This window comes from Vicia villosa, unplaced genomic scaffold (genome assembly GCF_029867415.1).
Source record: "Vicia villosa cultivar HV-30 ecotype Madison, WI unplaced genomic scaffold, Vvil1.0 ctg.001158F_1_1, whole genome shotgun sequence".
In the NCBI taxonomy this organism is placed as follows: Eukaryota; Viridiplantae; Streptophyta; class Magnoliopsida; order Fabales; family Fabaceae; genus Vicia; species Vicia villosa.
Genome location: NW_026705507.1, coordinates 231,078 through 256,461, shown reverse-complemented (window position 1 = coordinate 256,461; position 25,384 = coordinate 231,078). Strand labels below are relative to the sequence as shown.

Below are 25,384 nucleotides of genomic sequence, written 5' to 3'. Positions count from 1 at the left end.
AAGCTAGTAGTAATTTTTTGGATTTGAGTAATATGTTATTAATATTGAGTAATCTGTTTTTGGATTTGAGTAATATGTTATTAATATTGAGTAATCTGTTTTTGGATTTGAGTAATATGTTATTAATATTGAGTAATCTGTTTTTGGATTTGAGTAATATGTTATTAATATTGAGTAATCTGTTTATGGATTTGATTAATACGTTATTAATATTGAGTAATCTGTTTTTGGATTTGATTAATATGTTGTTAATATTGAGTATATTCTGTTCCTTGCTTTCTATTCTTGTTATTGAGTAATATGTTGTATGGACAGATATGAGAACAAGATCTGCGGCACGAATTGACAACAATGACCATACTGCTGCAGTTGGGACATAAGAGGAAGACTTGAATGATCATACTGGTGCAGTTGGGACAGAAGAGGAAGAGGATGGAAGTGCTGACATGAGAAATAAGAAAGGCAAAAAAACATCATCAAGAATATTGCATAGGTGTTTCCCTAAGAAGCTGACAGAATTAGTTTTGTTGTTGAACGAGGGAAAGAAAGATCCTAGGAAGAAAGAAGACTGTATTAAGAAAGAGAAGTATATTACGGAATGTGGATTTGGTGGATTGTTAAAACTGAACATCACCATTATCCCGGGGGTATTTGTAAGTTGGATTTTAGATAACTTTGACGAACATAGGGGAATGATTGTCAATGAAAATGCAAGAATTACAGTTGGAGAAGAAGATGTGAAGAGGGTATATGATTTGCCAAGGGGTAAGAAGATAATTGATTTGGAAAAGGTTGACAAATCAAGTAAAGAAAAGGTGAAGAAATTTAAGGAGCAGCTCGGGTACATAGGGGAGACTTATGATAGTATGATCCACATACATACCAATGTTTTGTATGAAAAATTGATGAATTTTGAAATCACAAAGAACAAAGCTTGGGCAAAAGGTTTTATATTATTGGCTATCGGAACCATTCTTTGCCCTACTACTTCATACTTGATTAGTTTGAACTATGCTACAGTGTTGAGCGAAGTAAAGAAAGTTAGTAGCTACAACTGGTGTCAACACTTAATTCAACATGCCAACGGAGGGATTAAGAAAGATGCATGTTCTGGGAAAGCAGACTTCCACTTTCTTCTAGTATGTAATCTATTAAAATATTGTTTTCATTTAATGTATCCTCTTTAAATTTTATTTAATAATCAAATTTAATATCTTCATTGTAGGTACATTTTTTAGATATGGTGCAAACAACCAAACAAAAGGAAATAGTTGAAAAAGCACCAAGTTGTGGAAATTGGGAGGATGGCAATGTGAGCATGGAGTTGAAGAAAATAAAGAAGAAGGGAGGTTTCAACAAGGTGATCATTCTTGATAAACAAGATTGTGATATTCCAGAAAGTAGTATGGCAGCAAAAGACATGGGTGATGAAGTGATGCATGACAAAATTGCTGAGACTGCAAAACGTAGTAGAGAGAAAGTGATCCAAAGAAAAGGGAAAAAGCGAAAGACACAAAATGTGGATAATGAAATGATGGAGGCTCATTTGGCTCCACAAGACTACGCATTAGAAGAGGTATATCTGAACGAAATACTCAATATTCAAATTTAGTAGTGTAATATATTAGCAGTATTGAGTATTGAGTAATGCTTAGTATATGGTCATTCATTGTTATTTGAGTATCGAGTATTGTGTACTATATGACCATTCATTGTTATTTTAATATTCAGTATTGAGTGCTATAGTTTGACTATTGAGTATTGCATAATATATGGCTATTCATTGTTATTTTAGTATTCAGTATTACTGTTTGAGAGTACATGTTTAATATGTGGCTATACATGCTTAGTTTGAGTAATATGTGGCTATTGATTTGAGTGCTTTTATGTACATTGCAGGCTAAAAAACAAATAAAAATTTGTGATGAAAAGCTGAAGTTTTGGGCAGATTGGAAGACTTATTGGGTCAAACAGGCAGAGGAAGCTGAGTCTTCAATGAGAAAAGGAAAAGAAGTTGGAGAAAAGGAGCATCGTTCTAATACGGAAAAAGAAGTTGGAGATAAAGAGGATGCTGCACATGAGCCTAGAAATGCAAGTCCTGAATTGGTTGAGAGTGAAGACAATGATTCGGATCATGGGCTTGAAGAACAAGCTGCAAATTTAGTTGATAAAGAGGATGATGCAGAACAGCCCGGAAAAGAAGATGATGCAAATCAGCCTGAAAAAGAAAGTCAAGAGAAGCATGGTGATACAGCTGAGATGAATGATTCTGATTGGGGTCAGCCTTCTTTTAGTCTAGGATTCAGTACTCCTATATCATTGGAAGAAAGTAGAAAGTCACCATCTGATGTGGCAACATACACACTTATGGAGAACATACCACAAAATGAACAGATTCCGCTTCCAAAAAGGATCTCAGCATTGTCACAATACTTTAGATCCCCATATGTAATGCAAATGAAGAAGGCAAAATTGAGTGAGGAAGACACACAATTGGTCAACTATGCATGGACATTGGCAGAAGCAAATGGAGGAGCTATGTACGTTGATTTTTTAATTCAAGCCATTTAATATTTTTTTAACTTCAATTTTTAAATGAGATTCATTATATTTCATCTCTAATTGATAATGATTTTAACATGAAGGGAGGTATTGTTCCAAGACAAATGCAAGATGTTAGACAACCTTAACAGGGGATCCTTATTTTGTCTCAAGAAGGATTGTAAGTTAGAGGGGGATGTCATTGGAAACTATTTTAGTTTCTTGAATAAAAAAGAGATGATGAAAGGAAAGATGAAAAGGTTGATATTCCCGGTTACATATGAAGTAAGTATCACATATTGATTAGTTTTAATTAACTAAAATTTACAATATCTTCATTGTTTAAATTCCCATATTAAATGTATTCTGTTATAATTATTTGCACATAGTTTGAGCATGGCGTCAAGATCACTAGACGCAAAAAGGATCATAGAGAAGCCCATGTAGTGGCCGAGTATGCAGAAGATTTAATAAGACAGCTCAAATACATGGATTTTAATGATATAGACGTGGAAAATCCTGAATATGTAAGTACATTTTTGCTTAATATTTGTGCGAACATATTGTAAATATATTGTGCTAGGATAATATTCAATAATGTTTAATATGTTGATAGTATTGAGTAATCTGCCATACTAAGTGATACAGAAAGAATTTCTGCTATATCAAAGGTAGAATTCAGTAACTCTTTGAAAGATAGTTCATTTGAGAAAAGTTCAACGAAAGGAACTGATAATGTGTCAAATGAGATAAACACTACCAGTCATATAATACTATTTGGTCAGATCGTGCGTCCCGCTGAAAAAAGTTTCGATGATTCTGCTATTAAGGGGGTTGATTGTAGTGAGATGCACAATGGGGGCTGATTAATGGGGCTGATTGTAGTGAGATGCACAATGGGGGCTGATTAAGGGGGCTGATTCTGCTATTAAGGGGGTTGTTGAAAATAATAGCTCAACTAGTTTTTAGAAAATAGTGAAGTAGCTAATAAGATGGATAAAACATGGCTTTAAACTTGCATACTGTTGTAAACTTTCTACTTTGTTACTATACCATGGTATGGTTTTCTTTTTTCTTTTAGTTATTCTCTCTTAGGATTTGGAGATGATAATTTTTATCACCTTTTAGTCACAATTTAAGTAAGTTAACTGCTTTTGAATTCTCATATATGCTATTGAAATTTATAACAACTTGGTTGGTAACAGACTTGCTCTTAAGTGTGTCAACACTAATCACATCACGACATGCTTTGAGATTTTTATTGCTACTAGTATTAAAAATTAATTTTAAAAAAAGTACGTAGTTATTAAGAAACTTAATAAGAGCAATGAAGAACATCATTTACAGCTCGGCGAGTCCATATGGCAGTGAAACAGTGGCTGAAATATCACACTGCTATTCAGCCAATGTTTGATGGATCCAAATCTCTAAGTTTAAACCATATTCCAAATTAGAAACCTAAGAAGTATGAACGTTTTGTAACAAAATAATACTGAACACATGGGATAATATTCAATAATGTTTAAGTAATATGTTGATAGTATTGATTACTCTGTTTTGATTAATTACAAGGTTAGCTATAGCAATCTGTTTTGATTAATATGTTGATAGTATTGAGTAATCTGTACTGAGTAATCTGTACTGAGTAATCTGTATTGAGTAATCTGTACTGAGTAATCTGTATTGAGTAATCTGTATTGAGTAATCTGTTTTGATAGTATTAAGTTCCATGTTGATTATTGTACTCATGATTTCTTTTCATCATTACAGTGGTTTTTCCCAGTTTATTTGAAGAGTCACTATGCTGCATATGTGATTGATTTCAAAGAACAGAGGTTCGGATTTCTGAATAGTTGTGAAAGGTTCACATTTCGAAAAGAAGATGAATGGGACAACTGGGGGAAGTGGAAAGTGAGATATGGGATGGAGTTGATAAATGCTAAGAGAAATGAACCTATAGACTTTAGTCAATGGAGTTGGGAGGATGTGAATTTGCCTTTACAACATGATAGGAAATCATGCGGGCTATTTGTTCTGACATATATTGAGAAATGGGATAGCAAGCAAGCTGCAATTTGGGATTTTTTTAAGCATTGGGATATGATGACAAATGAAGAGCAAGATGATTTTATGGAGATTCAAAGAGTAAAAGTGTTGCTAGACATCTTGAAGCGTGAGGACAATGAGTTGCTTCAAAACTTGACAAAGTTAGCTCTGACATTGGCTGAAGAAGAGGCTGCATGTGCTATGGAGGATGACTTGGAGAAAGAAGCAGAGAAGAACAAAAAAAAGGTGAAGACAAAGAAGTCAGCCCCTAACTTGGGTGAAGAAGAGGAAGAATGTTCTATGGCACAAGTCCTTGAGAAAGAAGCCGGGAAGAAGACAAAAAAACCTAGGACAAAAAGGAAAAAAACTCTATATTGAATTGTGTAGTAAGAATGTTGGTTTCTAGAATTGATTAAGTTTGACTTGTATGAGCAAATTGTTTCTTTAAGCTTAAATGTAGACAAATTGTTTCTTTAAAGCTTCTGTCCTGTTCCATATTGATGCAGATTCCTTTTTACGTATTTTCAAATAAAACTGCAACTTTAAATTAGTAGACTGTTTGAATCATCCGGTACATCCAATGAATAGATTCAATGACAATTAGTTTTAAAAAATTTCAATCAATGAGGTGTTTTTAAATCGATTCAAATACAATCTCAATACATATCTAGAATATTTATTCTAGAATACAAGCAAGAATTTAATGAAAACAATTTGCACTGTAATAAAAATGATAAGAGAGGAGAATAGTTATTCATTCTATGAAGTACCCTGCTCCTCTTTTGTCTGTTGTTTACTCGACTGTTGTAATAATTCTAGGAACTATAATATGAACTTATGACTGTGTTGTGTTGTGTGTGATAACAAAAATATAAAACAAAACATAACACGATACAATAAAAAATAAGGGAATGTGATTTTGTAATAATAAAATAATAATTTTGTGAGAATTGATTTTGAAATAGAGTATGATCCTCGTTTTGGGTTTGAATTGAATTTTATATCTTTTTTTAAATTTAAATAAGATATATGGACTAAAGATTTTCTTCTAAATATATAATAAAGTACTGCATAAGATTTGTTTAAGGATTTCTTCCCTTGGACTCAATAACTCATCATATCTGCAAACTCCTGAGCAAATGAAGTGCCCTTTGCCACTGTGGTTTTTCTGACAGAACAATTCTTCTTAAAGCTGGGACTGCTCCAGCAGCTATAATTCCTGAATGGTTCTCACTATCCATACTCAGATTATACAGCTATAATTGTTGATTCCTAATTGAAAAACAAACTAATTCATCTACTGATTGATTAATTGAGCAAAAGCTAAATTGACAATGGAAACATAGAAATATCATTTATTATCCATTCCGGTCACTAATGTATTTGCAGTAACTAAAACGGAATAGTAAAAATTCTGCTTACAGTATGATGAAAATTTGAAATAGTAGACTGAAATATAATAGTCTAAAATAATGGAAAGAAATAATGAAAATCAATCAACATTGTTGATTGTTAAAGCTAATTTTGCAGCATCTTCTTCTTTTTTTTGTTTCTTCCGCTGTGCGATGAATCTTTGTCTCTCCCTAGCTAACTCATAATCACTTTTGAGCCGTTTCTTAGCCCTGATTGGATTGGGTCTCTTTTTGAACTTTTTTACACTAGAATCAACTACAAGAGGTTCAGCAACACTGGTATCTTTGCAAGATGCAGACCTGGAAGATGAAGGTTGACCGGAAACACCTTTAGCAACAATCAACTCTTCCGCTTGCTTCCCACATTCAATTGCAGCATTAAGAAAAAATTGGCACGCATCAGGGTCCATGCAAACACGGGTTATAATCTGAAGCATAACACCAGAAGCTTGTTGATATCTTTGTGCAAAAGTAGTATCTTGAATACCTCCAATACTGATGGGTTTTAAAGCATCAAGGGATGGACGAATTCCTTTAGTCCAACGCTTCAATATGTAGTGGTCAGGTATGGACTTCAAGGACTGGTATTGGACAGAACTCCCTAAGAAGTCTAATATCTTGAAAACATGGCGACATAAGAATCCCCGGTTCTCGAACATCCGACAGGTACAAGTAAAAATCTTGTTCCCAATATCTACCGTAACAACCCTCTCATCAAGTCGCAAAGGATCTTGATCATTAGGAAGAAGGTTTTCTGGAACTTCTTCGACCGACATATAAACATTCGCAGCGGCATCATTATCAAAATCCATCTCATCGGCATCACGAACAAGTTGAATTGTGAACACTTTGAAAACTCTATTAGAAATTGAACTTCTTGACATGTCCTCCTCATAATAATATTTGAAAGAAAGATCATATTGCTTGTGAATGAATGCAAACGATGCTGGAGTATACTTGGCGACAACGGACCTCATGAGTTGGCTGTTGGGATAATTGTTTCTTGGCCTAGTATTAGCAGCCTTGAAATCACAATCAGCATGATTATCTCGCATTTTCTCAACCATAACATTGAAATGGATAAAGAATTGCACAAGTGAGTGGTCTGGCTGAAGAAAGTGGCGAAGAAAGGCATTGAACGACTCGCTTAACTGTGTGGTCTTCAAACCGGCAGTGAAGTGTGATTTCACCCAAGCAGAAGACCATTGAGTACGATTACGATGAATCTGGACAAGCCAAGTAAATTCAGAAGTGGCTTTACCACCAAAACAATTTTGAAGCATCTTATTCCAATTGAAGTCAAACTCTGCCTCATCATCAACATTCGAAACCAAGTGATGTAGTTCGTCAAGAAATGCACCATTGCAACGAGAGCCTAAGTTGGACTTTGCATTCTCCCCCATGTGCCAAGAACACAAGCCATGGAAGACATCGGGGAAGATGTTTGGAACTGACTTCATCAAAGCAGAAGCTTGGTCTGTATAAATTGTAATGGGTTTCTTATTTTTCATGCACTTCAGGAAAGTGGTAAACAACCAATCAAAACTTGCTGAAGTCTCATCGTATAGCAGGGCACAACCAAATAATACACTCTTACGGTGGTTGTCAAATCCAAGGAACGGAGCTGGTATGTGTGACAAAAACATATAACGAAAAAGTTAAAACAATTGATGATATCAATCTAAAAGCAGTGTCATACCTAAAACAAAGGATGTTATCAATATATCTTTATACTAATATACCATGATGTAATAATAAATATGGTAGAGAAAATATATCAACGCACTGATAAATACAAAATAAAATGGAAGCTTGATATAATAGTAGTGAAATGAATAGAACACATACCTAATGGGCGATACTCCGTATTTGTTCGATAAGTAGTGTCGAAACTGATGAGATCACCAAATAATTCATAGTCTTGCTGCATGATTGCATCTGACCAGAAAATACTAGCTATGTTCTCTTCAGAATCTACTTGGATATCATAATAAAATGACGGGTTCCTCAAAGCTTCGTTTCTAAGATATTCTTGGATAATAGTGGCATCACCAATGACCATTTCCTTTTGTCGAACAGTGGTGAGAAAGTTCTTTAAATCTTGGAAGCAATACCCAAGGTTCTTTGAACCACCAGCTATTTGACGCATAACTTGAAAGGAGGATCTTACAGACATGCCTGATTTTGAATTTATTATAGCAAGTTGTTTTTGAGGCTCACTAATCTCTCGAGCCGATCTCAAGTAATGCGAATGCTCGGGTTTATGGAGAGGGTGGTTATGAGTAACATTCCATTTGTATATGTGATAACCTTTAACATTGGAATCATACTTCAACGAAATACTAGCTGGGCAACCAGTCCTTTCCTCGGGAAGTTCTTTCTCTTTATGATATTCAATGAGAACAGGAGTATCCGAGTTTGTCTTGTTCTTAGGATCCGCCCGACTTCCGTGCTTGAAACCATGCTTGTTACAAACATAACGGATATATTGCACAATGTCCGTTTTTTTGTTACGAGAATCATAGAAGGAATGCAAATTTCTTCTCACGCTAAATCCCTTTTCATGAGCGTATTTAGCATAGAAATCCTTGATTGATGAAAGCTCGTGGAAGACAAAATGTTGCCACGATTCATTATTTTCATCGGAGATTGAACCAACATCTTGAGTGACATTTGTGGAAGACGATATCTCATCCATTAGCAACACAACCTACATAATACAAATTACAACTTTATTAATAAGACAGATAGATATGCATATTCAATATTACACAGTCAAGGTTATTCTATCAAAATATATTGCACATTACTCATGGAATCCTAACATTACTCAACCATATTTACAACATAATTACAATCAGTTCTATTGAAATTCAACACTAAGGGTAATGTAAATCCCCTGTTCATATGCAAGCACGGTTAGTTCAATTGGAGAAAAGCTTTACAACATAATTGTGCAGCCCAAACTCATGGTTTACAACATAATTCTACGGCCAGTAACATAATATTCATTTATTGTTCATAGAAAAATTACAAAGAAAATCCTTCTATAAGACACACTATAATACACACATTCAGTTAATCAAACAGTTTGTGTGATACCCTTCTAACCAAATTTCACAGAAATTAGCAGAACAAAGATGATAGGTGAGATAGGGAGAGCAAGTCTGACTCACCGATGGCGGAGCGGAGCTGTGACCGAAAGAGAGGGAGTTTCAACGGTGTGTCTGTGGTGATGCTGCAGAGCAATTCTCGGTGTTGTCACGTTTCGAAATTTCGACAGCCTTGTACTTTTTCACTTCGTTCACCTTATCCAATATACATTAGGCAAGGTTATTATATCAAAATATATCGCACATTACTCATAGAAGTATGCAAGGTTATTCTATCAAAATATACATTACTCATGGAATCGTAACACTACTCAACCATAGTACATACATTACTCAATGAATTCTTGAATTAGGTAAAACAATCAGTTCTATAGAAATCCAGAAATTGAAGTGTGAATCATCTAAAATTAAATTTAACAAGTTTAAAATTCAATACCTATGATTTCGTGGATGAAAGTGAGCTGTGAGAAATCACCGGAATGAATTATTGATGGCGGCGAAGAAAGGCGACGATGATTAGGTGTTGGGAAGGAAGCATGGCAACAGTGGTGATGTGTTGAGAAGGAAGGATGAAGACGGTGGTGATCGGCGGAGATTGGCGGTGGCGACGGTGCAGGCGGGTGGCGACGGTGCAGCGGTGGCGACGGTGGTGAATTGAGAAGAAAATGATGTCTGAGTCGTTGAATTGAGAACGAACAAATCACGAAAACGTTTTTTTTTCTGTTTTTAGTAAATATATATATGGTGATTTCTAGCCATTAGATGGAAATATTGATCCAAGGGTTTAGGTTAACTTATGCACCATGCATAAATAAATGTTTATGCATATTAGCAGCTGCCCCCCATAAGGAGGTGGGTAAAGAAAAATTCTATATTTTTGAGTTTTCGATCTACTAGCCTACAAACAATTTAAAAGTAAAGTAAAACAAAACTATAAAGGGATAAAATTGTGTGAAAAATTTTATTTGATAGATTTTCGTCTAAAAAAAAACAATATATGTATTTATAGATAAACATTAGTTTTATTGGCCAAGACGTTGCAACCTACATATTTTTTACTTGCTCAACTAATTAAGCAGGTAATAGGTGATTATCTATGCAACTGTGAGGCACATGGTGCCCCGTGTTCAACTTGTTCCTCCATTTTCACGACATTTCTTCAATCCATACGTGTACTACTTCTCTCATAATATGAATTTACATCAATTTCAATTTCAGATAGTGGCCTTACAAATAAGGAACACAAATAAAAACCAAATTATTTAGTTCTACCACACCTTGACTGAGTCCAACGATCCCTGGTCCTTGTGAAAGGATGCAAATTAAATAATAACTATTTGTTGAAACATTTAGACGAATACAAAGCAGAGTAGATAAAAACACACAAAAGCTTTCTTCACACATTTTGACTAAATTGCCTATGTCAGCGACTATATAGCAGTTATAGTTCTGTCAGATTGATTTGTTCTAAATTACACATTTTAGAATTTCAGTGTTACAAGCATCTATAGGGATACTAATGATCCAGATTACAATAATACCCCTATAAATCAAGTCCAGTGATGTGGGTGACTCACACATGTGAGGGAGATTGTTGGGTTTCAAGTGTAAAAATGCTAAACTCCCACATCGACTAAGAATGGAAGTAATGTTGGGTTGATAAGAGAGGTGACCCATACCCCTTATTGTCTTAAGGTTTTGGGCGGATATGTTGTGTCAAGGTCTCTTGGATCCGGGGTGTTTAGCCTATTGACACTTTTGACGCTCTTAGGACTTCCCAACAAGTGGTATTAGAGCCCTTGTTGGCTCGGTGGAGGAGCGAAGGTGGATCCTAGTGTGGATAAATGATAGTGATATGGGCGTACTGAAACTTGTGGGGGATATTGTTGGGTTTCAATTGTGAAAGTGCCAAAGCCCTACATCGACTAGGAATGAAGGAAATGTTGGATTTATAAGAGAGGTGACTCATACCCCGATTTAGAGCTATCAAAATGGGCCGAAGCCCATGGGCCGACCCATCAGGCCCGAAAACAGTTAGGGGTTGGACCTTATTTTTTGAGCCCATTTACATCCGGACCTTTTTAAGTCTGGCCCGAAAATGCCCTAAAAAATGTGGGTCGGCCCGTATGTGTAACACCCTTCTAAACCCCGCGGAAATTAATAAAATAATTCAGAGTAAAACATGAAAATAAGGGTGCCACAATTCAATTTAAAACAATTTATCATAAATCAATTGTCATGCTTCACTTAGGAACGAATCATCAATTTAACAGAATCATGTTTTTACACAACGAAATATTCATCATACGGATAAGCATAACATCATCTATGCAATATCCCACAAAATTAATACAATAGCAACACAATAGAGTAACATCATAGACTCTAAACTAGCGTTCCCCAGTGTTACAATATCAGAGCATGACACCGACGCTATACTTAAACAAACTGGCCTATGAGCTATCCTCGCCAAAGCCAAAAGCCGCTACTCGCCAATCTGAAAATGTCAACAATAAGGGTGAGTCTCAGTCAAATTAACAAATGTTATTGAATCATAAATAATAACACATCATAGTTACATCATTCACCCAATTGTTTCATAAACAGACATCCAGACAAGTTTCATCATCACAAAACAATCAACCAACACATCATCAATATTTATAACACTGGAATACATCCAATCATGTTATAAAAGTCATGCATATGAATGCAACTGACACTATGCATGTGGTACCAACATCATCAAATGGGAATAACCCATGACTGATCCAACATCATCAAGATACGGCCCTGCCAGCACAGATTCCACACAATGGGAATCATGCCCTTCACTGATCCAACACATCATCATGGATACAACATCATCAATGAATATGAATGAATGCAAACATACATGAACATACTTATACCATCGTCAAGTCTAATGAGTAACATCTTCAAATACTCATTTCATCATAATCATCATCATCATCAAAGTATATTTATATACATTAGCATCATTCAAATACAATCAATCATCATCATCATCATTAAAGAACATACATGTGTCCACATCAATCATCATCATTAATAAGAAAGAACATACATGTATCCACTTCATTCCAAAACAAATCAATCATCATCATATAATTCTCAACAATTCATCACATCATAATGTTTTTCAAAACAACATCTTATATTGTCACATTTCATCATATATGTCAACAATACATCATCCATCCAACAAACAAGATATTCACATCATACTCACATCATCACAAAACTATCTCATAAGCTTCATCATACCAACAAACAAATCATCATATGAATCATGTTTTAAACATAGCTTGTATCGTTATATCCTATCATATATATCCACAACACATCATACATCAAAACAAGCAAATGATGATAAAATAAATTCAAGGTACTGCTCATTTCATTATTATAACACAAAGAATATTTCATAAGCTTCATCCTGCTCGAAACGGCACTTAAAACAGGCCAACGGTTCGAAAGTTATGCATCTTTAAACTTTTCAAAATCACTAGCAGCACGCGGCGCTACACAATGTTCGCGACACGCTGCTAGGAAACGACGCTTTCGCGGCGCCAACTGGGGACGCGGAGCGAACTGAGTGAAATAATTCTCCTCAAGCTTTCTGCCAAGAAGTTCGCGGCGCCAACAATTGGACGCGGCGCGAACTGACCAGATCAGAAGTCCCAATCGCAATTGACAGCATACGAACCTGAATCCCAAATTTCTCAATCTCGACCAAATCGATTCAAGTTGATCAAACACCACAAAACAGACACACAACATATATCATACACACATATAACATATATTATGCATCATCAAACATCATACAACACCAAATTCATGGAAATTCATCAAAACAAATAATTATCAACAAACATCCCCAAAATCCAAACTCTATCATACGACTCAATTAACATGAAATAATATATCTATATCAGTCCTATTATCCATAACCCGATAATAGATATTAATCGGAAGAGTCCCCCTTTACCTTAGCCAAGAATCTGGACTTTCCCCCTTCTTCTCCATCAAACCCGTAAGCCTTTTTCTTCACTTTCAACAAGAATTCTCAATCTTCAAACTCGCTTATCTCCCTCATCGAGAACCTCCCTGACACAAATTAATATATCAAATCGAAGGAAATTTTGTGTAGAATCTGAATCTTCGAGAATTACCTAATTTGGAGTTACGAGCAGAGAGTTATGACCCATTTTGTGAGGGCTGCACCATGAATACGAAAATCTCTTTTCTCCATGAATTCTCCTTCTCTCCCTCCTAGGTTTTCCTTCTCTATTTTCCAATTTTCTTCTTTTTCTTATTTTATGAAAAATAAAGCAAAATAACTTTAGTAATAAGGTTTATCAATTACACCCCTCCATTACTAACCACAACTTGGCCCAATAACTTATTTTACACAATTTCTAACTTAATTCCAATTAAAAATACCAATAATCCAAGAAATTAATTTAAACTCCCATTAAATTAATAAATGTAAAATATGGGGTGTTACAGTATGGGCCATGGGTAGCCCGCCAACCCGAAAAAAATTAAAATTTTTAATATAACTAGAAATTATCCATTCCTAATTCATAAAGGTATGTTATAAACAATTTGCGTATTATGCATTTAAATTTTTTTTTTGTATTATAAAGGTATAAATATCAAACAAAAATTGATGGTTTGACTTAATTTCAAACTAAAAGGTTTCATCTTAATATAATTATGTAGATAGTATAGAAAAGACACCATGATGTATTCTAATTAAAAATAAGGTTGAAATGAGATTTAAAAAGTTCTGATGTAATTTTTATGGTAGGATAGAGTTAGTACAAATCATATATATATATATATATATATATATATATATATATATATATATATATATATATATATATATATATATATATATATATATATATATATATATATATATATATATATATATATATATATATATATAACAATTTGCTATAAAATAATATCCCATCAATCTAATTATAATTGTTATAAAATTATAATTGTAATGAATATTTATATCTTAAAATTTGTTGGAACAAGTTATTTAATTTTGTGTGCTACATTGAATAATTTCTGATGTAATTTGAATAGTTGAAATTAAGTTAATGTGTTGTTTTACATTTTAATTATAACTTATATAGATTATTTAGAAATCGTAATTTTATATATGAAAATTTATATCCAGTGAGAACTAATATCTATTGTGAGAAACGAGAATTATTGATATGAATCGTGAGATTTAATTAACGTTTAAGATTTAAAAATTCCATATCAAGAAACACTCTACTGGATTATTTTTGTTAAGATTAATATGTAAAAATTCCATAAAAAGAGATTCTTACTCAAAATAATTATGATTATTAAAAAAAATTCTACTATGTTTAATATTTAAAAATTATATAAAAAATAATCTTATAAAAATATTTTCCTATTTGTTATAATTATATTTAATATTAAAACTTTAAAATTTAAAACTAATGATAATTCGATGCAAAGAACTATATATCTTACGGTTAATCTCTTACTTAGTAATTTTTACTGCAATGATTAAATTGTTAATAAAATATTGGAAGTCTCGTTTGATTTCTGAAGCAAGTCTACAAAATTTTATTTATCAAAATATACTTTGAAAAAATATATAATTATATAAAATGGGAGATACAATGTTAAAATATATTTTTTAAATCAAATTAATTTTTTAAGAGATAATATTTTTTAAAGAAACTTATGAAATCATTTTATTTATTTTTATTACTAAGAATATGTGTAAAAAATATATGATTCTGATTATTTTAAATTTAATATTATTTTTATGGATTTTTTTGTATTCTTCAAAAATATGTATAGTTTAGATCATTTATATTTTAATTGAAAATTTTAAATAGATTTAAATTACATTTTTTACTCATATCCTAACTAAATTTGAAGTATTTTTATAACAAATATTTTATATTCATATCCTAATGAAATATTAAATATGTTTATAATTATTATTTTTATAATATTTAAATAACGATGTAATTATTGTAATAAAATTATTTTTGAGTAAGAATTTCTTTTTATGGAAGGTTTATATATTAAGTTCAATTGAATAAAATTCAATAAGGTGCTCTTAATATGAAATCTTTAAATCTTAAACGTTAATTAGATCTAACGATTGATATTAATAGTTCTTATTTCTCACAAATCTATTAGTTCTCACCGGATATATATATATATATATATATATATATATATATATATATATATATATATATATATATATATATATATATATATATAGTATTATTGCATGCAGTTGCATGGTTATTAGAAAAATAAGGAGAAAATTTTGTTTTTTTAGAAATAGACCCGTTTAGGGCCGGGGCCCATTTAGGGTCGGGTAACCCGCAGCCCAGACAGGGCTGAGTCTGGGTAGTAAAAATGGAGCCCATTTAAATATGGGTTCTTTGGGTCCGGCCCTAAAAAGCCCGAGGCCCGCATGGGCCGACCCGTTTAGGGTCGGGTAGCCCATTTTAACAGCTCTACCCCCATTGTCTTAAGATTTTGGTGGATATGTGGCATCAAGGTCTATTTGATATAGAACATTTGGTCCATTGACACTTTTGGGCCTCGCTCTCCAGACTCCCTAACACTATTGTACCATCAACTAGAGAAAAATAGTTGTTATAACCCTATGTTACCTTGCAAATGGGCAAATCTCATTAGCTTATTCCAATTCGATTAATTCAACGATAATATTTAATTTTATCAACTAATGAAATGATAAGTATTCATAATCATTGAGTGACATCCTATAAAATAATTTAGTCTAATCCTGATTTTTTGACCCTTGCATCTATTTTCTCGTGTTTTCGTTGCTTTTAGCTCAATATATTTCTTAAAAATCCTTAGCTTCTTATATTGTTTTTGTCAAATTCTAAAAATTTAACTACAATCATGGTGGTGTTAAAAGTTATTTTTATAAATCATATATTTCAGATTCTCATATTTTTCGTGATACATCTCCAGCTACCCAACTTGGGTCTTTTTTCCTAATCCAAAATCTATTTTCCTTACGTCTCTCTACTTACCCAACTTGGGTCTTTTTTCCTAATCCAAAATCTATTTTCCTTACGTCTCTCTACTTATGTTGTGAGTCATGAGGCCATGTTTTTGGGATCCTACAAATGTCCATCTAAATACTTTCAATTTTTTTATTATTAAAGACTAGTTCTTTGTTGAAGATAGATCAAGCAACTTCAAGACTTTTCCTCATCCAATAGATTACTACCTAAACTTCCTTACTCGGGTAGAGATCCCTAAAGGCCAACCTTGGAAGAAGGGGATCCTTTTGTTAATATCATTTATTTGGCGGTGGTATAAGAGATGCAATTGTTTGACACCTAATTAAATAGTCTAATAAGGAAAACATCCCATGGTTTTCTTTATTCCTTTTACTGGTATCTATACAACATTGTAGATGTGTTGATTTTTAAGAAACACATTTAAAATATCAGTTTTACCATATTGTTTCTGCAGCCATGGTTATGTCTTTACTTTCTTGATGGATGAAGCTTATGGGAATCATTGATGCATTATTCTATCAATTATGATTGTGCCCTCATAGTAGTTGGGAAGCTGTTTGTGCTTTCATGAACCTCAACTGATTATACCTCTCCAACGCTTACGTTCCAACTTGGGTTCTAGACACATCGACAAGTAACCTTTCATATTTAGATCTTAGTGTTTTGAACGAAAGTTGTGTGAGGACATGACGACTCGATACTTATTGTTTGTATTAGAGCTAAAAAGTAAGAATAACAAGATTTTAGTCAAACCATACCATCCCTATTGTACTAAAATGGAGTTCAGGCTCTTTCAACATATTTCTCTTGGCTTTAAATCAACAACCCTACCTTTGAAAATGAATTTTCTTAATGGAATGCAAGGGCTTTATTTAGCTAGCTTCAATTGGGTGAAACTTTAAACTATAGCATGGAACTATTAGGTAATCTACCCAGGGAGATAAATGAATTTTCTAACAAGAAGCCATATGTTAAATATGTCATGATTTCCCAAATGAACGGTGTCATCTATTCATAACGTCCAAATCTACGAAGAGAATGTGCATGTGCCCAAGTTCGGTAATTTAAACCAACCAATATAATGTTCCCTTCCGATACTAAGCCAAATATTAGGGTTCATATTCTCTCGGCCAACAAGAAAATTGATTTAGACGTTTTCTCCAATGCCTTCTTTCTTGTCATCCAATTTCATCTTACTAAGTTACTCCGTTTGCAAGTGAAAAAACTAATATGACCTATTTGAAGGATATAAAAGAATATGAGGCATAGGAAAACCCTTTGATCCAAAAGAGGATACAAAGGTCTAAAACATTAATATTTATGAGCCAAATATTCTTAAGATTCTCACTATTTTGAATGAACATGTAGCCAATGGAACATTGTCATAGTCTCATAGACCACAAAATAAAAGAGACCAAAATTATCTATGATTCCTTTAATAACCTGGAATTTGTATGCTTCTCGTCGCATAATATGCCTTGTTTGACTATAATCCCACGATGTTTTGGGAGAAGTCACAATTGACGAAGCTTTGATCGAGCCTAAAATACATAAGTCACGACTGAATATGCCTTATGTCTAGTTATCATAAACGACCTCCTAATATACAGAAAATATTTGTAATCCCAAAATCACGCCATTATGTTTTATATGCATGTCGCGGTATTTACGATGTGTTTGACATGATAGTCAGTGATCATATTAAAAGTGACATTTTTACTTTCTGAGCTTGGCATACTATTACACAGTATTGCCATTGGAGCTATGTTATTTCTTCATATGTTGATTTTGTTTTTGTTTCATGCTCCAATTGTGTCGATCTATTGGATGTGTGCGACACATTTCTTGCTCTTTTTTTAATTTCACTTCTTTTTCTTATATTTCTTTTATGTGTGTCCTCTCCTTTATTTGTCATCATAACTTACACGGTAAAATACCATATAATTTGTTTGCTTAAGATGGTTTTGACTTGGATTGATATTTTTCACGCTTCTTTTGAATATTTATTAAATCCTATAAAAACATAAATGAATTAGAGGAAAAAACATTAAAATAAATAAAAATAATACTAAAATATGCAATGACGAACTGTCATCAAAATCCCAAACTTGAATATTTCCTTGCCCTAAAGGAAAAAGCTTGAACATTGAGAATTTTAAGAAAAACATGAGAACTTACCAGAATATTTCATGATCCTACTCAAGTTCCGCTTTGATTCTGAATAAATCAAAAGAATAGATCTTGCTCATATCTATTTAACTTTTATTTCTTTTTAAAAATTCCACTTGAATGACAATTCAATCAATATGTAAAGATCATTTAACCATAAGTTTAAAAAATTTCTAAATAGTCTATTAATTTAATATTTCTTAGCTATAATTTTATTAATGTTTTTATAATTGATACATTGAATTTTGTAAATGGTTTTGAAATAATTTATATTCTTTATAATTGCTATGAAATGAATAATCTTACCACAATTTCATAAACATTTTAAAAGGAGCTACACTTATCATGCATATTTAGTAAAGTAATTAGTGCTGAAAAAAGAAACATATTAATATAAAAAAAAGTCAAAAAATAAAGATATAATTTGACATAAAGGAGAGTAATGTAATTTTAGGGAGAAATTTTTTCTCTTCCCATTTTCTTCTCTATTGTGGGAAGATAGAAATCTAATATGGGACTCACACCTTTATCACTTTCTTCAATCTCTCACTTAAATCAATAAGACAAGTCAACTCAATTGGTAATTGTACCTAGATATCATATGCAGGGTTGCGAGTTTGAATCTGCAACATCCCATTTGTCTATCTTTAAAGGATGATCTTCAGCCACTAGGTTTAATGATATTTTTTTAAGATCGTCATCCCAAACTTAAAATATTGCTATTTTAGAGCTGTTAGAACAAGATTTGTTCTGATCAATTATCTTAGTTTTGATGATAACAATAATATGAATTTTGCTTAAGATAATATGGTACTCTAATCCAATGCAATTTCCTTTTCAGGAAATATATAAAGAGTATGCATAATTCAGCGCTCAGAAGCTGTGTCTCAAAGGGTTCAGCATGCAACATCAGAACATGGTCTGGCAAGACATCAGAAGATGGTCGAAGCAGAATCAGCACATGGGTCTATGGAAGCATCAGAAGAACATGAGATCAGAAGCACTGAAGTTCTGATGGTATCACGCTCAGAAGCACTTCAAGGTCAGAAGATCAGAAGATGCTATGCACCAAGCTGTTTGACTCTGATGATATTCAAACGTTGTATTCACAAACATCAGATCAGAAGGAAGTACAAGTGGCAGGCTACGCTGACTGACAAAAGGAACGTTAAAAGCTATTAAAGGCTACGTCAGTAGACACAGCGTGAACAAGGCTCGAGGTAGTTGACAAAAGCGTATAACATTAAATGCGATGCTGTACGGAACACGCAAAGCATTAAATGCACTCAACGGTCATCTTCTCCAACGCCTATAAATATGAAGTTCTGATGAGAAGCAAGGTTAACGATTCTGCACGAAAACAACTCATATTAACTTGCTAAAACTCTGTTCTACTCAAAGCTCAGAATCTTCATCTTCATCAAAGCTCACTACATTGCTGTTGTAATATATTAGTGAGATTAAGCTTAAACGTTAAGAGAAATATCACAGTTTGTGATTATAGCTTTTAAGAAGCAATTGTAATACTCTTAGAATTGATTACATTAAGTTGTAAGGAACTAGAGTGATCGTGTGGATCAGTATACTCTAGGAAGTCTTAGAGGTTATCTAAGCAGATTGTAACTAGAGTGATCGTGTGGATCAGAATACTCTAGAAAAGTCTTAGAGGGTATCTAAGCAGTTGTTCCTGGAGTGATCAGTGTGTGATCAGAAGACTCTGGAAGACTTAGTTGCTGACTAAGTGGAGAACCATTGTAATCCGTGCGATTAGTGGATTAAATCCTCAGTTGAGGTAAATCATCTCTGCGGGGGTGGACTGGAGTAGTTTAGTTAACAACGAACCAGGATAAAAATAACTGTGCAATTTATTTTTATCTGTCAAGTTTTTAAAGCTACACTTATTCAAACCCCCCCTTTCTAAGTGTTTTTCTATCCTTCAATTGGCATCAGAGCGCCGGTTCTAAGGTGCAAGCACTTAACCGTGTTTAGAAAAGATTCAGGAAGAGAAAAACGCTTCAGTAAAAGATGGTTGATGAAACTGCAAAGTCTACACCTGCATCTACATCTGGCTCTGCTGAGCAACACAACGGTAACAATGGTTATACTAGACCGCCGGTATTTGATGGTGAAAACTTTGAATACTAGAAAGATAAACTGGAAAGTTACTTTCTTGGTCTAGATGGTGATCTATGGGATCTTCTGATGGATGGTTACAAACATCCAGTAAATGCCAGTGGCGTAAAGCTGACAAGGCAAGAAATGAATGATGATCAGAAGAAGCTTTTCAGGAATCATCATAAATGCAGAACTGTTTTGCTGAATGCTATCTCTCATGCTGAGTATGAGAAGATATCTAACAGGGAAACGGCCTATGACATATATGAGTCCTTAAAAATGACTCATGAAGGAAATGCTCAAGTCAAGGAGACTAAAGCTCTCGCTTTAATCCAGAAGTATGAAGCCTTCAAGATGGAGGATGATGAAGACATTGAAAAGATGTTTTCAAGATTTCAAACTCTTACTGCTGGATTGAGAGTTCTTGACAAGGGATACACCAAGGCTGATCACGTAAAGAAGATCATCAGAAGCTTACCCAGAAGATGGGGTCCTATGGTGACTGCATTCAAGATTGCAAAGAATTTGAATGAAGTTTCTCTGGAAGAGCTTATCAGTGCCTTGAGAAGCCATGAAATAGAACTGGACGCAAATGAGCCTCAAAAGAAAGGTAAGTCTATTGCATTAAAATCTAATATCAAGAAATGCACTAACGCTTTTCAGGCTAGAGAAGAAGATCCTGAAGAAACAGAATCTGAAGAAGAAGATGAACTGTCCTTGATCTCCAGAAGGCTAAATCAACTCTGGAAGAACAAGCAAAGGAAGTTCAGAGGCGTCAGAAGTTCAAAGAAATTTGAACGTGGAGAATCTTCTGATGACAGAAGATTTGACAAGAAGAAGGTCATGTGCTATGAATGCAATGAGCCTGGACACTTCAAGAATGAATGTCCAAAACTTCAAAAGGAAAATCCCAAGAAGAAGTTTCATAAGAAGAAAGGTCTTATGGCAACCTGGGATGAGTCAGAAGATGATTCAGACTCTGAAGATGAGCAGGCTAACTGTGCGCTGATGGCGACAGAAGATGACGGATCAGAATCTACATCAGAATCAGATTCTGAAGAGGTATTTTCTGAACTTACTAGAGCTGAGTTAGTTTCCGGTCTAACAGAACTTCTGGAATTCAAGTCTCAGATTAGTCTCAAATACAAAAAGCTGAAAAAGCTATTTGAATTTGAAACAAAGAAGCTTGAGTTGGAGAATTCTGAATTAAAAGAAAAACTTTTAAAATTATCCAATGATGTTGGATCTCCTTCTGATTCAGAAAAATCCACTCCTAGTCTAAACCATATTCTGAAAGAATATGATTTAAGTTTCAGGAAGTTCTTATCTAGAAGTATTGGCAGAAGTCAGCTAGCTTCTATGATATATGCTGTGTCTGGAAACAAAAGAGTTGGCATTGGTTTTGAGGGTGAAACCCCATACAAACTTGAACCTGTTGATGAAATGAAATTCACATACAAGCCATTGTATGATCAGTTCAAGTATGGCCACTCCCATGATATTAGGCACACTTCACATGCTCAAAGCTTTCACATAACACACACCAAAAAGCATGTGACACAACCTAGGAAATATCATGAAACTCACATTAAGAATTATCATGTTGTTCCTCCTATTGCTTACAATGTTAAACCTAAGTTCAATCAGAACTTGAGGAGAACTAACAAGAAAGGACCCAAGAAGATGTGGGTACCTAAGGATAAGATTATTCCTATTGCAGATATCCTTGGCTGGAAAAAGGACAAAGCACAACATGTCATGGTACCTGGACTCTGGATGCTCACGACACATGACAGGAAGAAGGTCTATGTTCCAAGACCTGGTGCTTAAGTCTGGAGGAGAAGTCAAGTTCGGAGGAGATCAGAAGGGCAAGATAATTGGCTCTGGAACTATAAAGTCTGGTAACTCTCCTTCCATTTCTAATGTACTTCTTGTAGAAGGATTAACACATAACCTCTTATCTATCAGTCAATTGAGTGACAATGGTTATGATATAATCTTTAATCAAAAGTCTTGCAAGGCTGTAAATCAGAAGGATGGCTCAATCCTATTTACAGGCAAGAGGAAGAACAACATTTATAAGACATATCTGCAAGATCTTATGAGTCAGAAGGTGACTTGTCTTATGTCTGTTTCTGAAGAGCAGTGGGTCTGGCACAGAAGATTAGGTCATGCTAGTTTGAGAAAGATTTCTCAGATTAACAAACTGGATCTGGTCAGAGGACTCCCTAATCTGAAATTCAAATCAGATGCTCTTTGTGAAGCATGTCAGAAGGGCAAGTTCTCCAAACCTGCATTCAAGTCCAAGAATGTTGTTTCTACCTCAAGGCCATTAGAACTCTTGCACATTGATCTGTTTGGCCCAGTCAAAACAGCATCTGTCAGAGGGAAGAAATATGGATTAGTCATCGTAGATGATTATAGCCGCTGGACGTGGGTAAAATTCTTGAAACACAAGGATGAGACTCATTCAGTGTTCTTTGATTTCTGCATTCAGATTCAATCTGAAAAAGAGTGTAAAATCATAAAGGTCAGAAGTGATCATGGTGGTGAATTTGAGAACAGATCCTTTGAAGAATTCTTCAAAGAAAATGGTATTGCCCATGATTTCTCTTGTCCTAGAACTCCACAGCAAAATGGAGTTGTAGAACGAAAGAATAGGACTCTGCAAGAAATGGCCAGAACCATGATCAATGAAACCAATATGGCTAAGCATTTCTGGGCAGAAGCAATAAACACTGCATGCTATATTCAGAATAGAATCTCTATCAGACCTATTCTAAATAAGACTCCTTATGAATTGTGGAAGAATAAAAAGCCCAACATTTCATATTTCCATCCTTTTGGATGTGTATGCTTTATTCTGAACACTAAAGATCATCTTGGTAAGTTTGATTCCAAAGCTCAAAAATGTTTCCTTCTTGGATATTCTGAACGCTCAAAAGGCTACAGAGTATACAATACTGAAACATTGATTGTGGAAGAATCAATCAATATCAGGTTTGATGATAAGCTTGGTTCTGAAAAACCAAAGCAGTTTGATAATTTTGCAGATTGTGATATTGATATATCAGAAGTTGTTGAGCCAAGAAGCAACGCATCAGAAGCAGAGCTTCTCAGAAGCAAAGAATCTGAAGATCAAGTATCAGCTTCTCTGGAGAATCTAAGCATTTCTGAAGAACCATCTGTCAGAAGATCATCCAGACTCATCTCTGGGCATTCAGAAGATGTCATTCTTGGAAAGAAGGATGATCCAATCAGAACAAGAGCATTCCTTAAGAACAATGCAGACTGTCAATTAGGTCTTGTATCTTTGATCGAGCCAACTTCTGTTGATCATGCTCTAGAAGATCCAGACTGGATAATTGCTATGCAAGAAGAACTGAATCAGTTTACAAGGAATGATGTTTGGGATCTTGTTCCTAGACCAGATGAATTCAATATAATCGGTACAAAATGGGTCTTCAGAAACAAGCTCAGTGAGAAAGGTGAAGTGGTAAGGAACAAAGCCAGATTGGTGGCTCAGGGTTATAGTCAGCAAGAAGGGATTGACTATACAGAAACCTTTGCACCAGTGGCCAGGTTAGAATCTATTCGTCTATTAATTTCATTTGCCACTCAACATAACATCACTCTCTATCAGATGGATGTTAAGAGTGCCTTCTTAAATGGTTATATAGATGAAGAAGTTTATGTCCATCAACCTCCTGGTTTTGAAGACTCTATGTCTCCTAATCATGTTTTTAAACTAAAGAAATCGTTGTATGGATTGAAACAAGCTCCCAGAGCTTGGTATGAACGCTTAAGTTCTTTCCTTCTGGATAATGGTTTCACTAGAGGAAAAGTGGACACTACTCTCTTTTGTAAAACCTTTAAAAGGGATATTTTAATTTGTCAAATATATGTAGATGATATTATTTTTGGAACATCTAATGCTACACTTGGAAAGGAGTTTGCTGAGTCTATGCAGGCTGAGTTTGAAATGAGCATGATGGGAGAACTCAAGTATTTCCTTGGAATACAAATAAATCAAACATCAGAAGGAACGTATGTTCACCAAACCAAGTATGTGAAGGAACTTCTGAAGAAGTTTAATCTTCTAGACTGCAAAGAAGCCAAAACTCCTATGCATCCAACATGCATCCTAGGTAAGGATGAGGTAAGTAAGAAGGTAGATCAGAAGTTATACAGAGGTATGATTGGATCTCTTCTATATTTGACTGCTTCTAGACCTGACATTCTGTTCAGTGTTTGTTTGTGTGCTAGATTCCAATCAGATCCTAGAGAATCTCATTTAACTGCTGTTAAGAGAATTCTAAGGTATCTGAAAGGTACTACTAATGTTGTCTTAGTTTACAGAAAATCTAAAGAATACAACTTAGTAGGATTCTGCGATGCTGACTATGCTGGAGACAGAATTGAAAGAAAGAGTACTTCAGGAAGTTGTCAATTTCTTGGAAGCCATTTGATCTCCTGGTATAGCAAGAAGCAAGCAACTATTGCTCTATCAACAACAGAAGCAGAATATGTCGCTGCTGCTGGTTGCAGTACACAGATGCTCTGGATGAAGAGTCAGTTAGAAGATTATCAGATATATGAGAGTAACATTCCTATATTCTGTGATAATACTTCTGCTATATGTTTATCTAAGAATCCTATTCTTCATTCAAAGGCTAAACATATTGAGATTAAACATCATTTCATAAGGGACTATGTTCAGAAGGGTGTTATATCTTTAAACTTTGTGGATACAGACCATCAATGGGCTGATATCTTTACAAAACCCCTGGCTGAAGATAGGTTTAAGTTCATTCTGAAGAACATCAGTATGGATTTATGCCCAGAATGAGAAGATGAGAAGTTCTTATGTATGAGTATC

General features: G+C 34.1%; 2 protein-coding genes across 2 annotated transcripts; one reads left to right on the top strand and one right to left on the bottom strand.

The window, feature by feature from the left end:
* Positions 1-423: 423 nt before the first annotated feature.
* Positions 424-4,965, top strand: LOC131633657 (uncharacterized). Its single transcript, XM_058904354.1, has 6 exons — positions 424-1,139; positions 1,226-1,576; positions 1,900-2,540; positions 2,646-2,826; positions 2,931-3,068; positions 4,312-4,965. The coding sequence occupies exons 1-6, from the start codon at positions 447-449 to the stop codon at positions 4,963-4,965; spliced, it is 2,658 nt and encodes an 885-aa protein (XP_058760337.1). The 5' UTR covers positions 424-446.
* Positions 4,966-6,079: 1,114 nt separating this feature from the next.
* LOC131633656 (protein FAR1-RELATED SEQUENCE 5-like) lies at positions 6,080-9,708 on the bottom strand. The gene is made up of 4 exons (XM_058904353.1): positions 9,549-9,708; positions 9,176-9,307; positions 7,848-8,709; positions 6,080-7,623 (listed from the first exon to the last, which is right to left on the bottom strand). The coding sequence occupies exons 3-4, from the start codon at positions 8,695-8,697 to the stop codon at positions 6,080-6,082; spliced, it is 2,394 nt and encodes a 797-aa protein (XP_058760336.1). The 5' UTR covers positions 8,698-8,709; positions 9,176-9,307; positions 9,549-9,708.
* Between the last annotated feature and the right edge of the window lie 15,676 nt (positions 9,709-25,384).

Bases quoted from the DNA above. Each gene is read 5' to 3' on its own strand.
- LOC131633657 (XM_058904354.1), top strand. From the start codon at position 447: ATGAGAAATAAGAAAGGCAAAAAAACATCATCAAGAATATTGCATAGG. The intron at 1,577-1,899 runs GTATATCTGAAC...TGTACATTGCAG, and splicing joins AAGACTACGCATTAGAAGAG to GCTAAAAAACAAATAAAAAT. The intron at 2,827-2,930 runs GTAAGTATCACA...ATTTGCACATAG, and splicing joins TATTCCCGGTTACATATGAA to TTTGAGCATGGCGTCAAGAT.
- LOC131633656 (XM_058904353.1), bottom strand. From the start codon at position 8,697: ATGGATGAGATATCGTCTTCCACAAATGTCACTCAAGATGTTGGTTCA. The intron at 7,624-7,847 runs GTATGTGTTCTA...CACACATACCAG, and splicing joins TACGGAGTATCGCCCATTAG to CTCCGTTCCTTGGATTTGAC.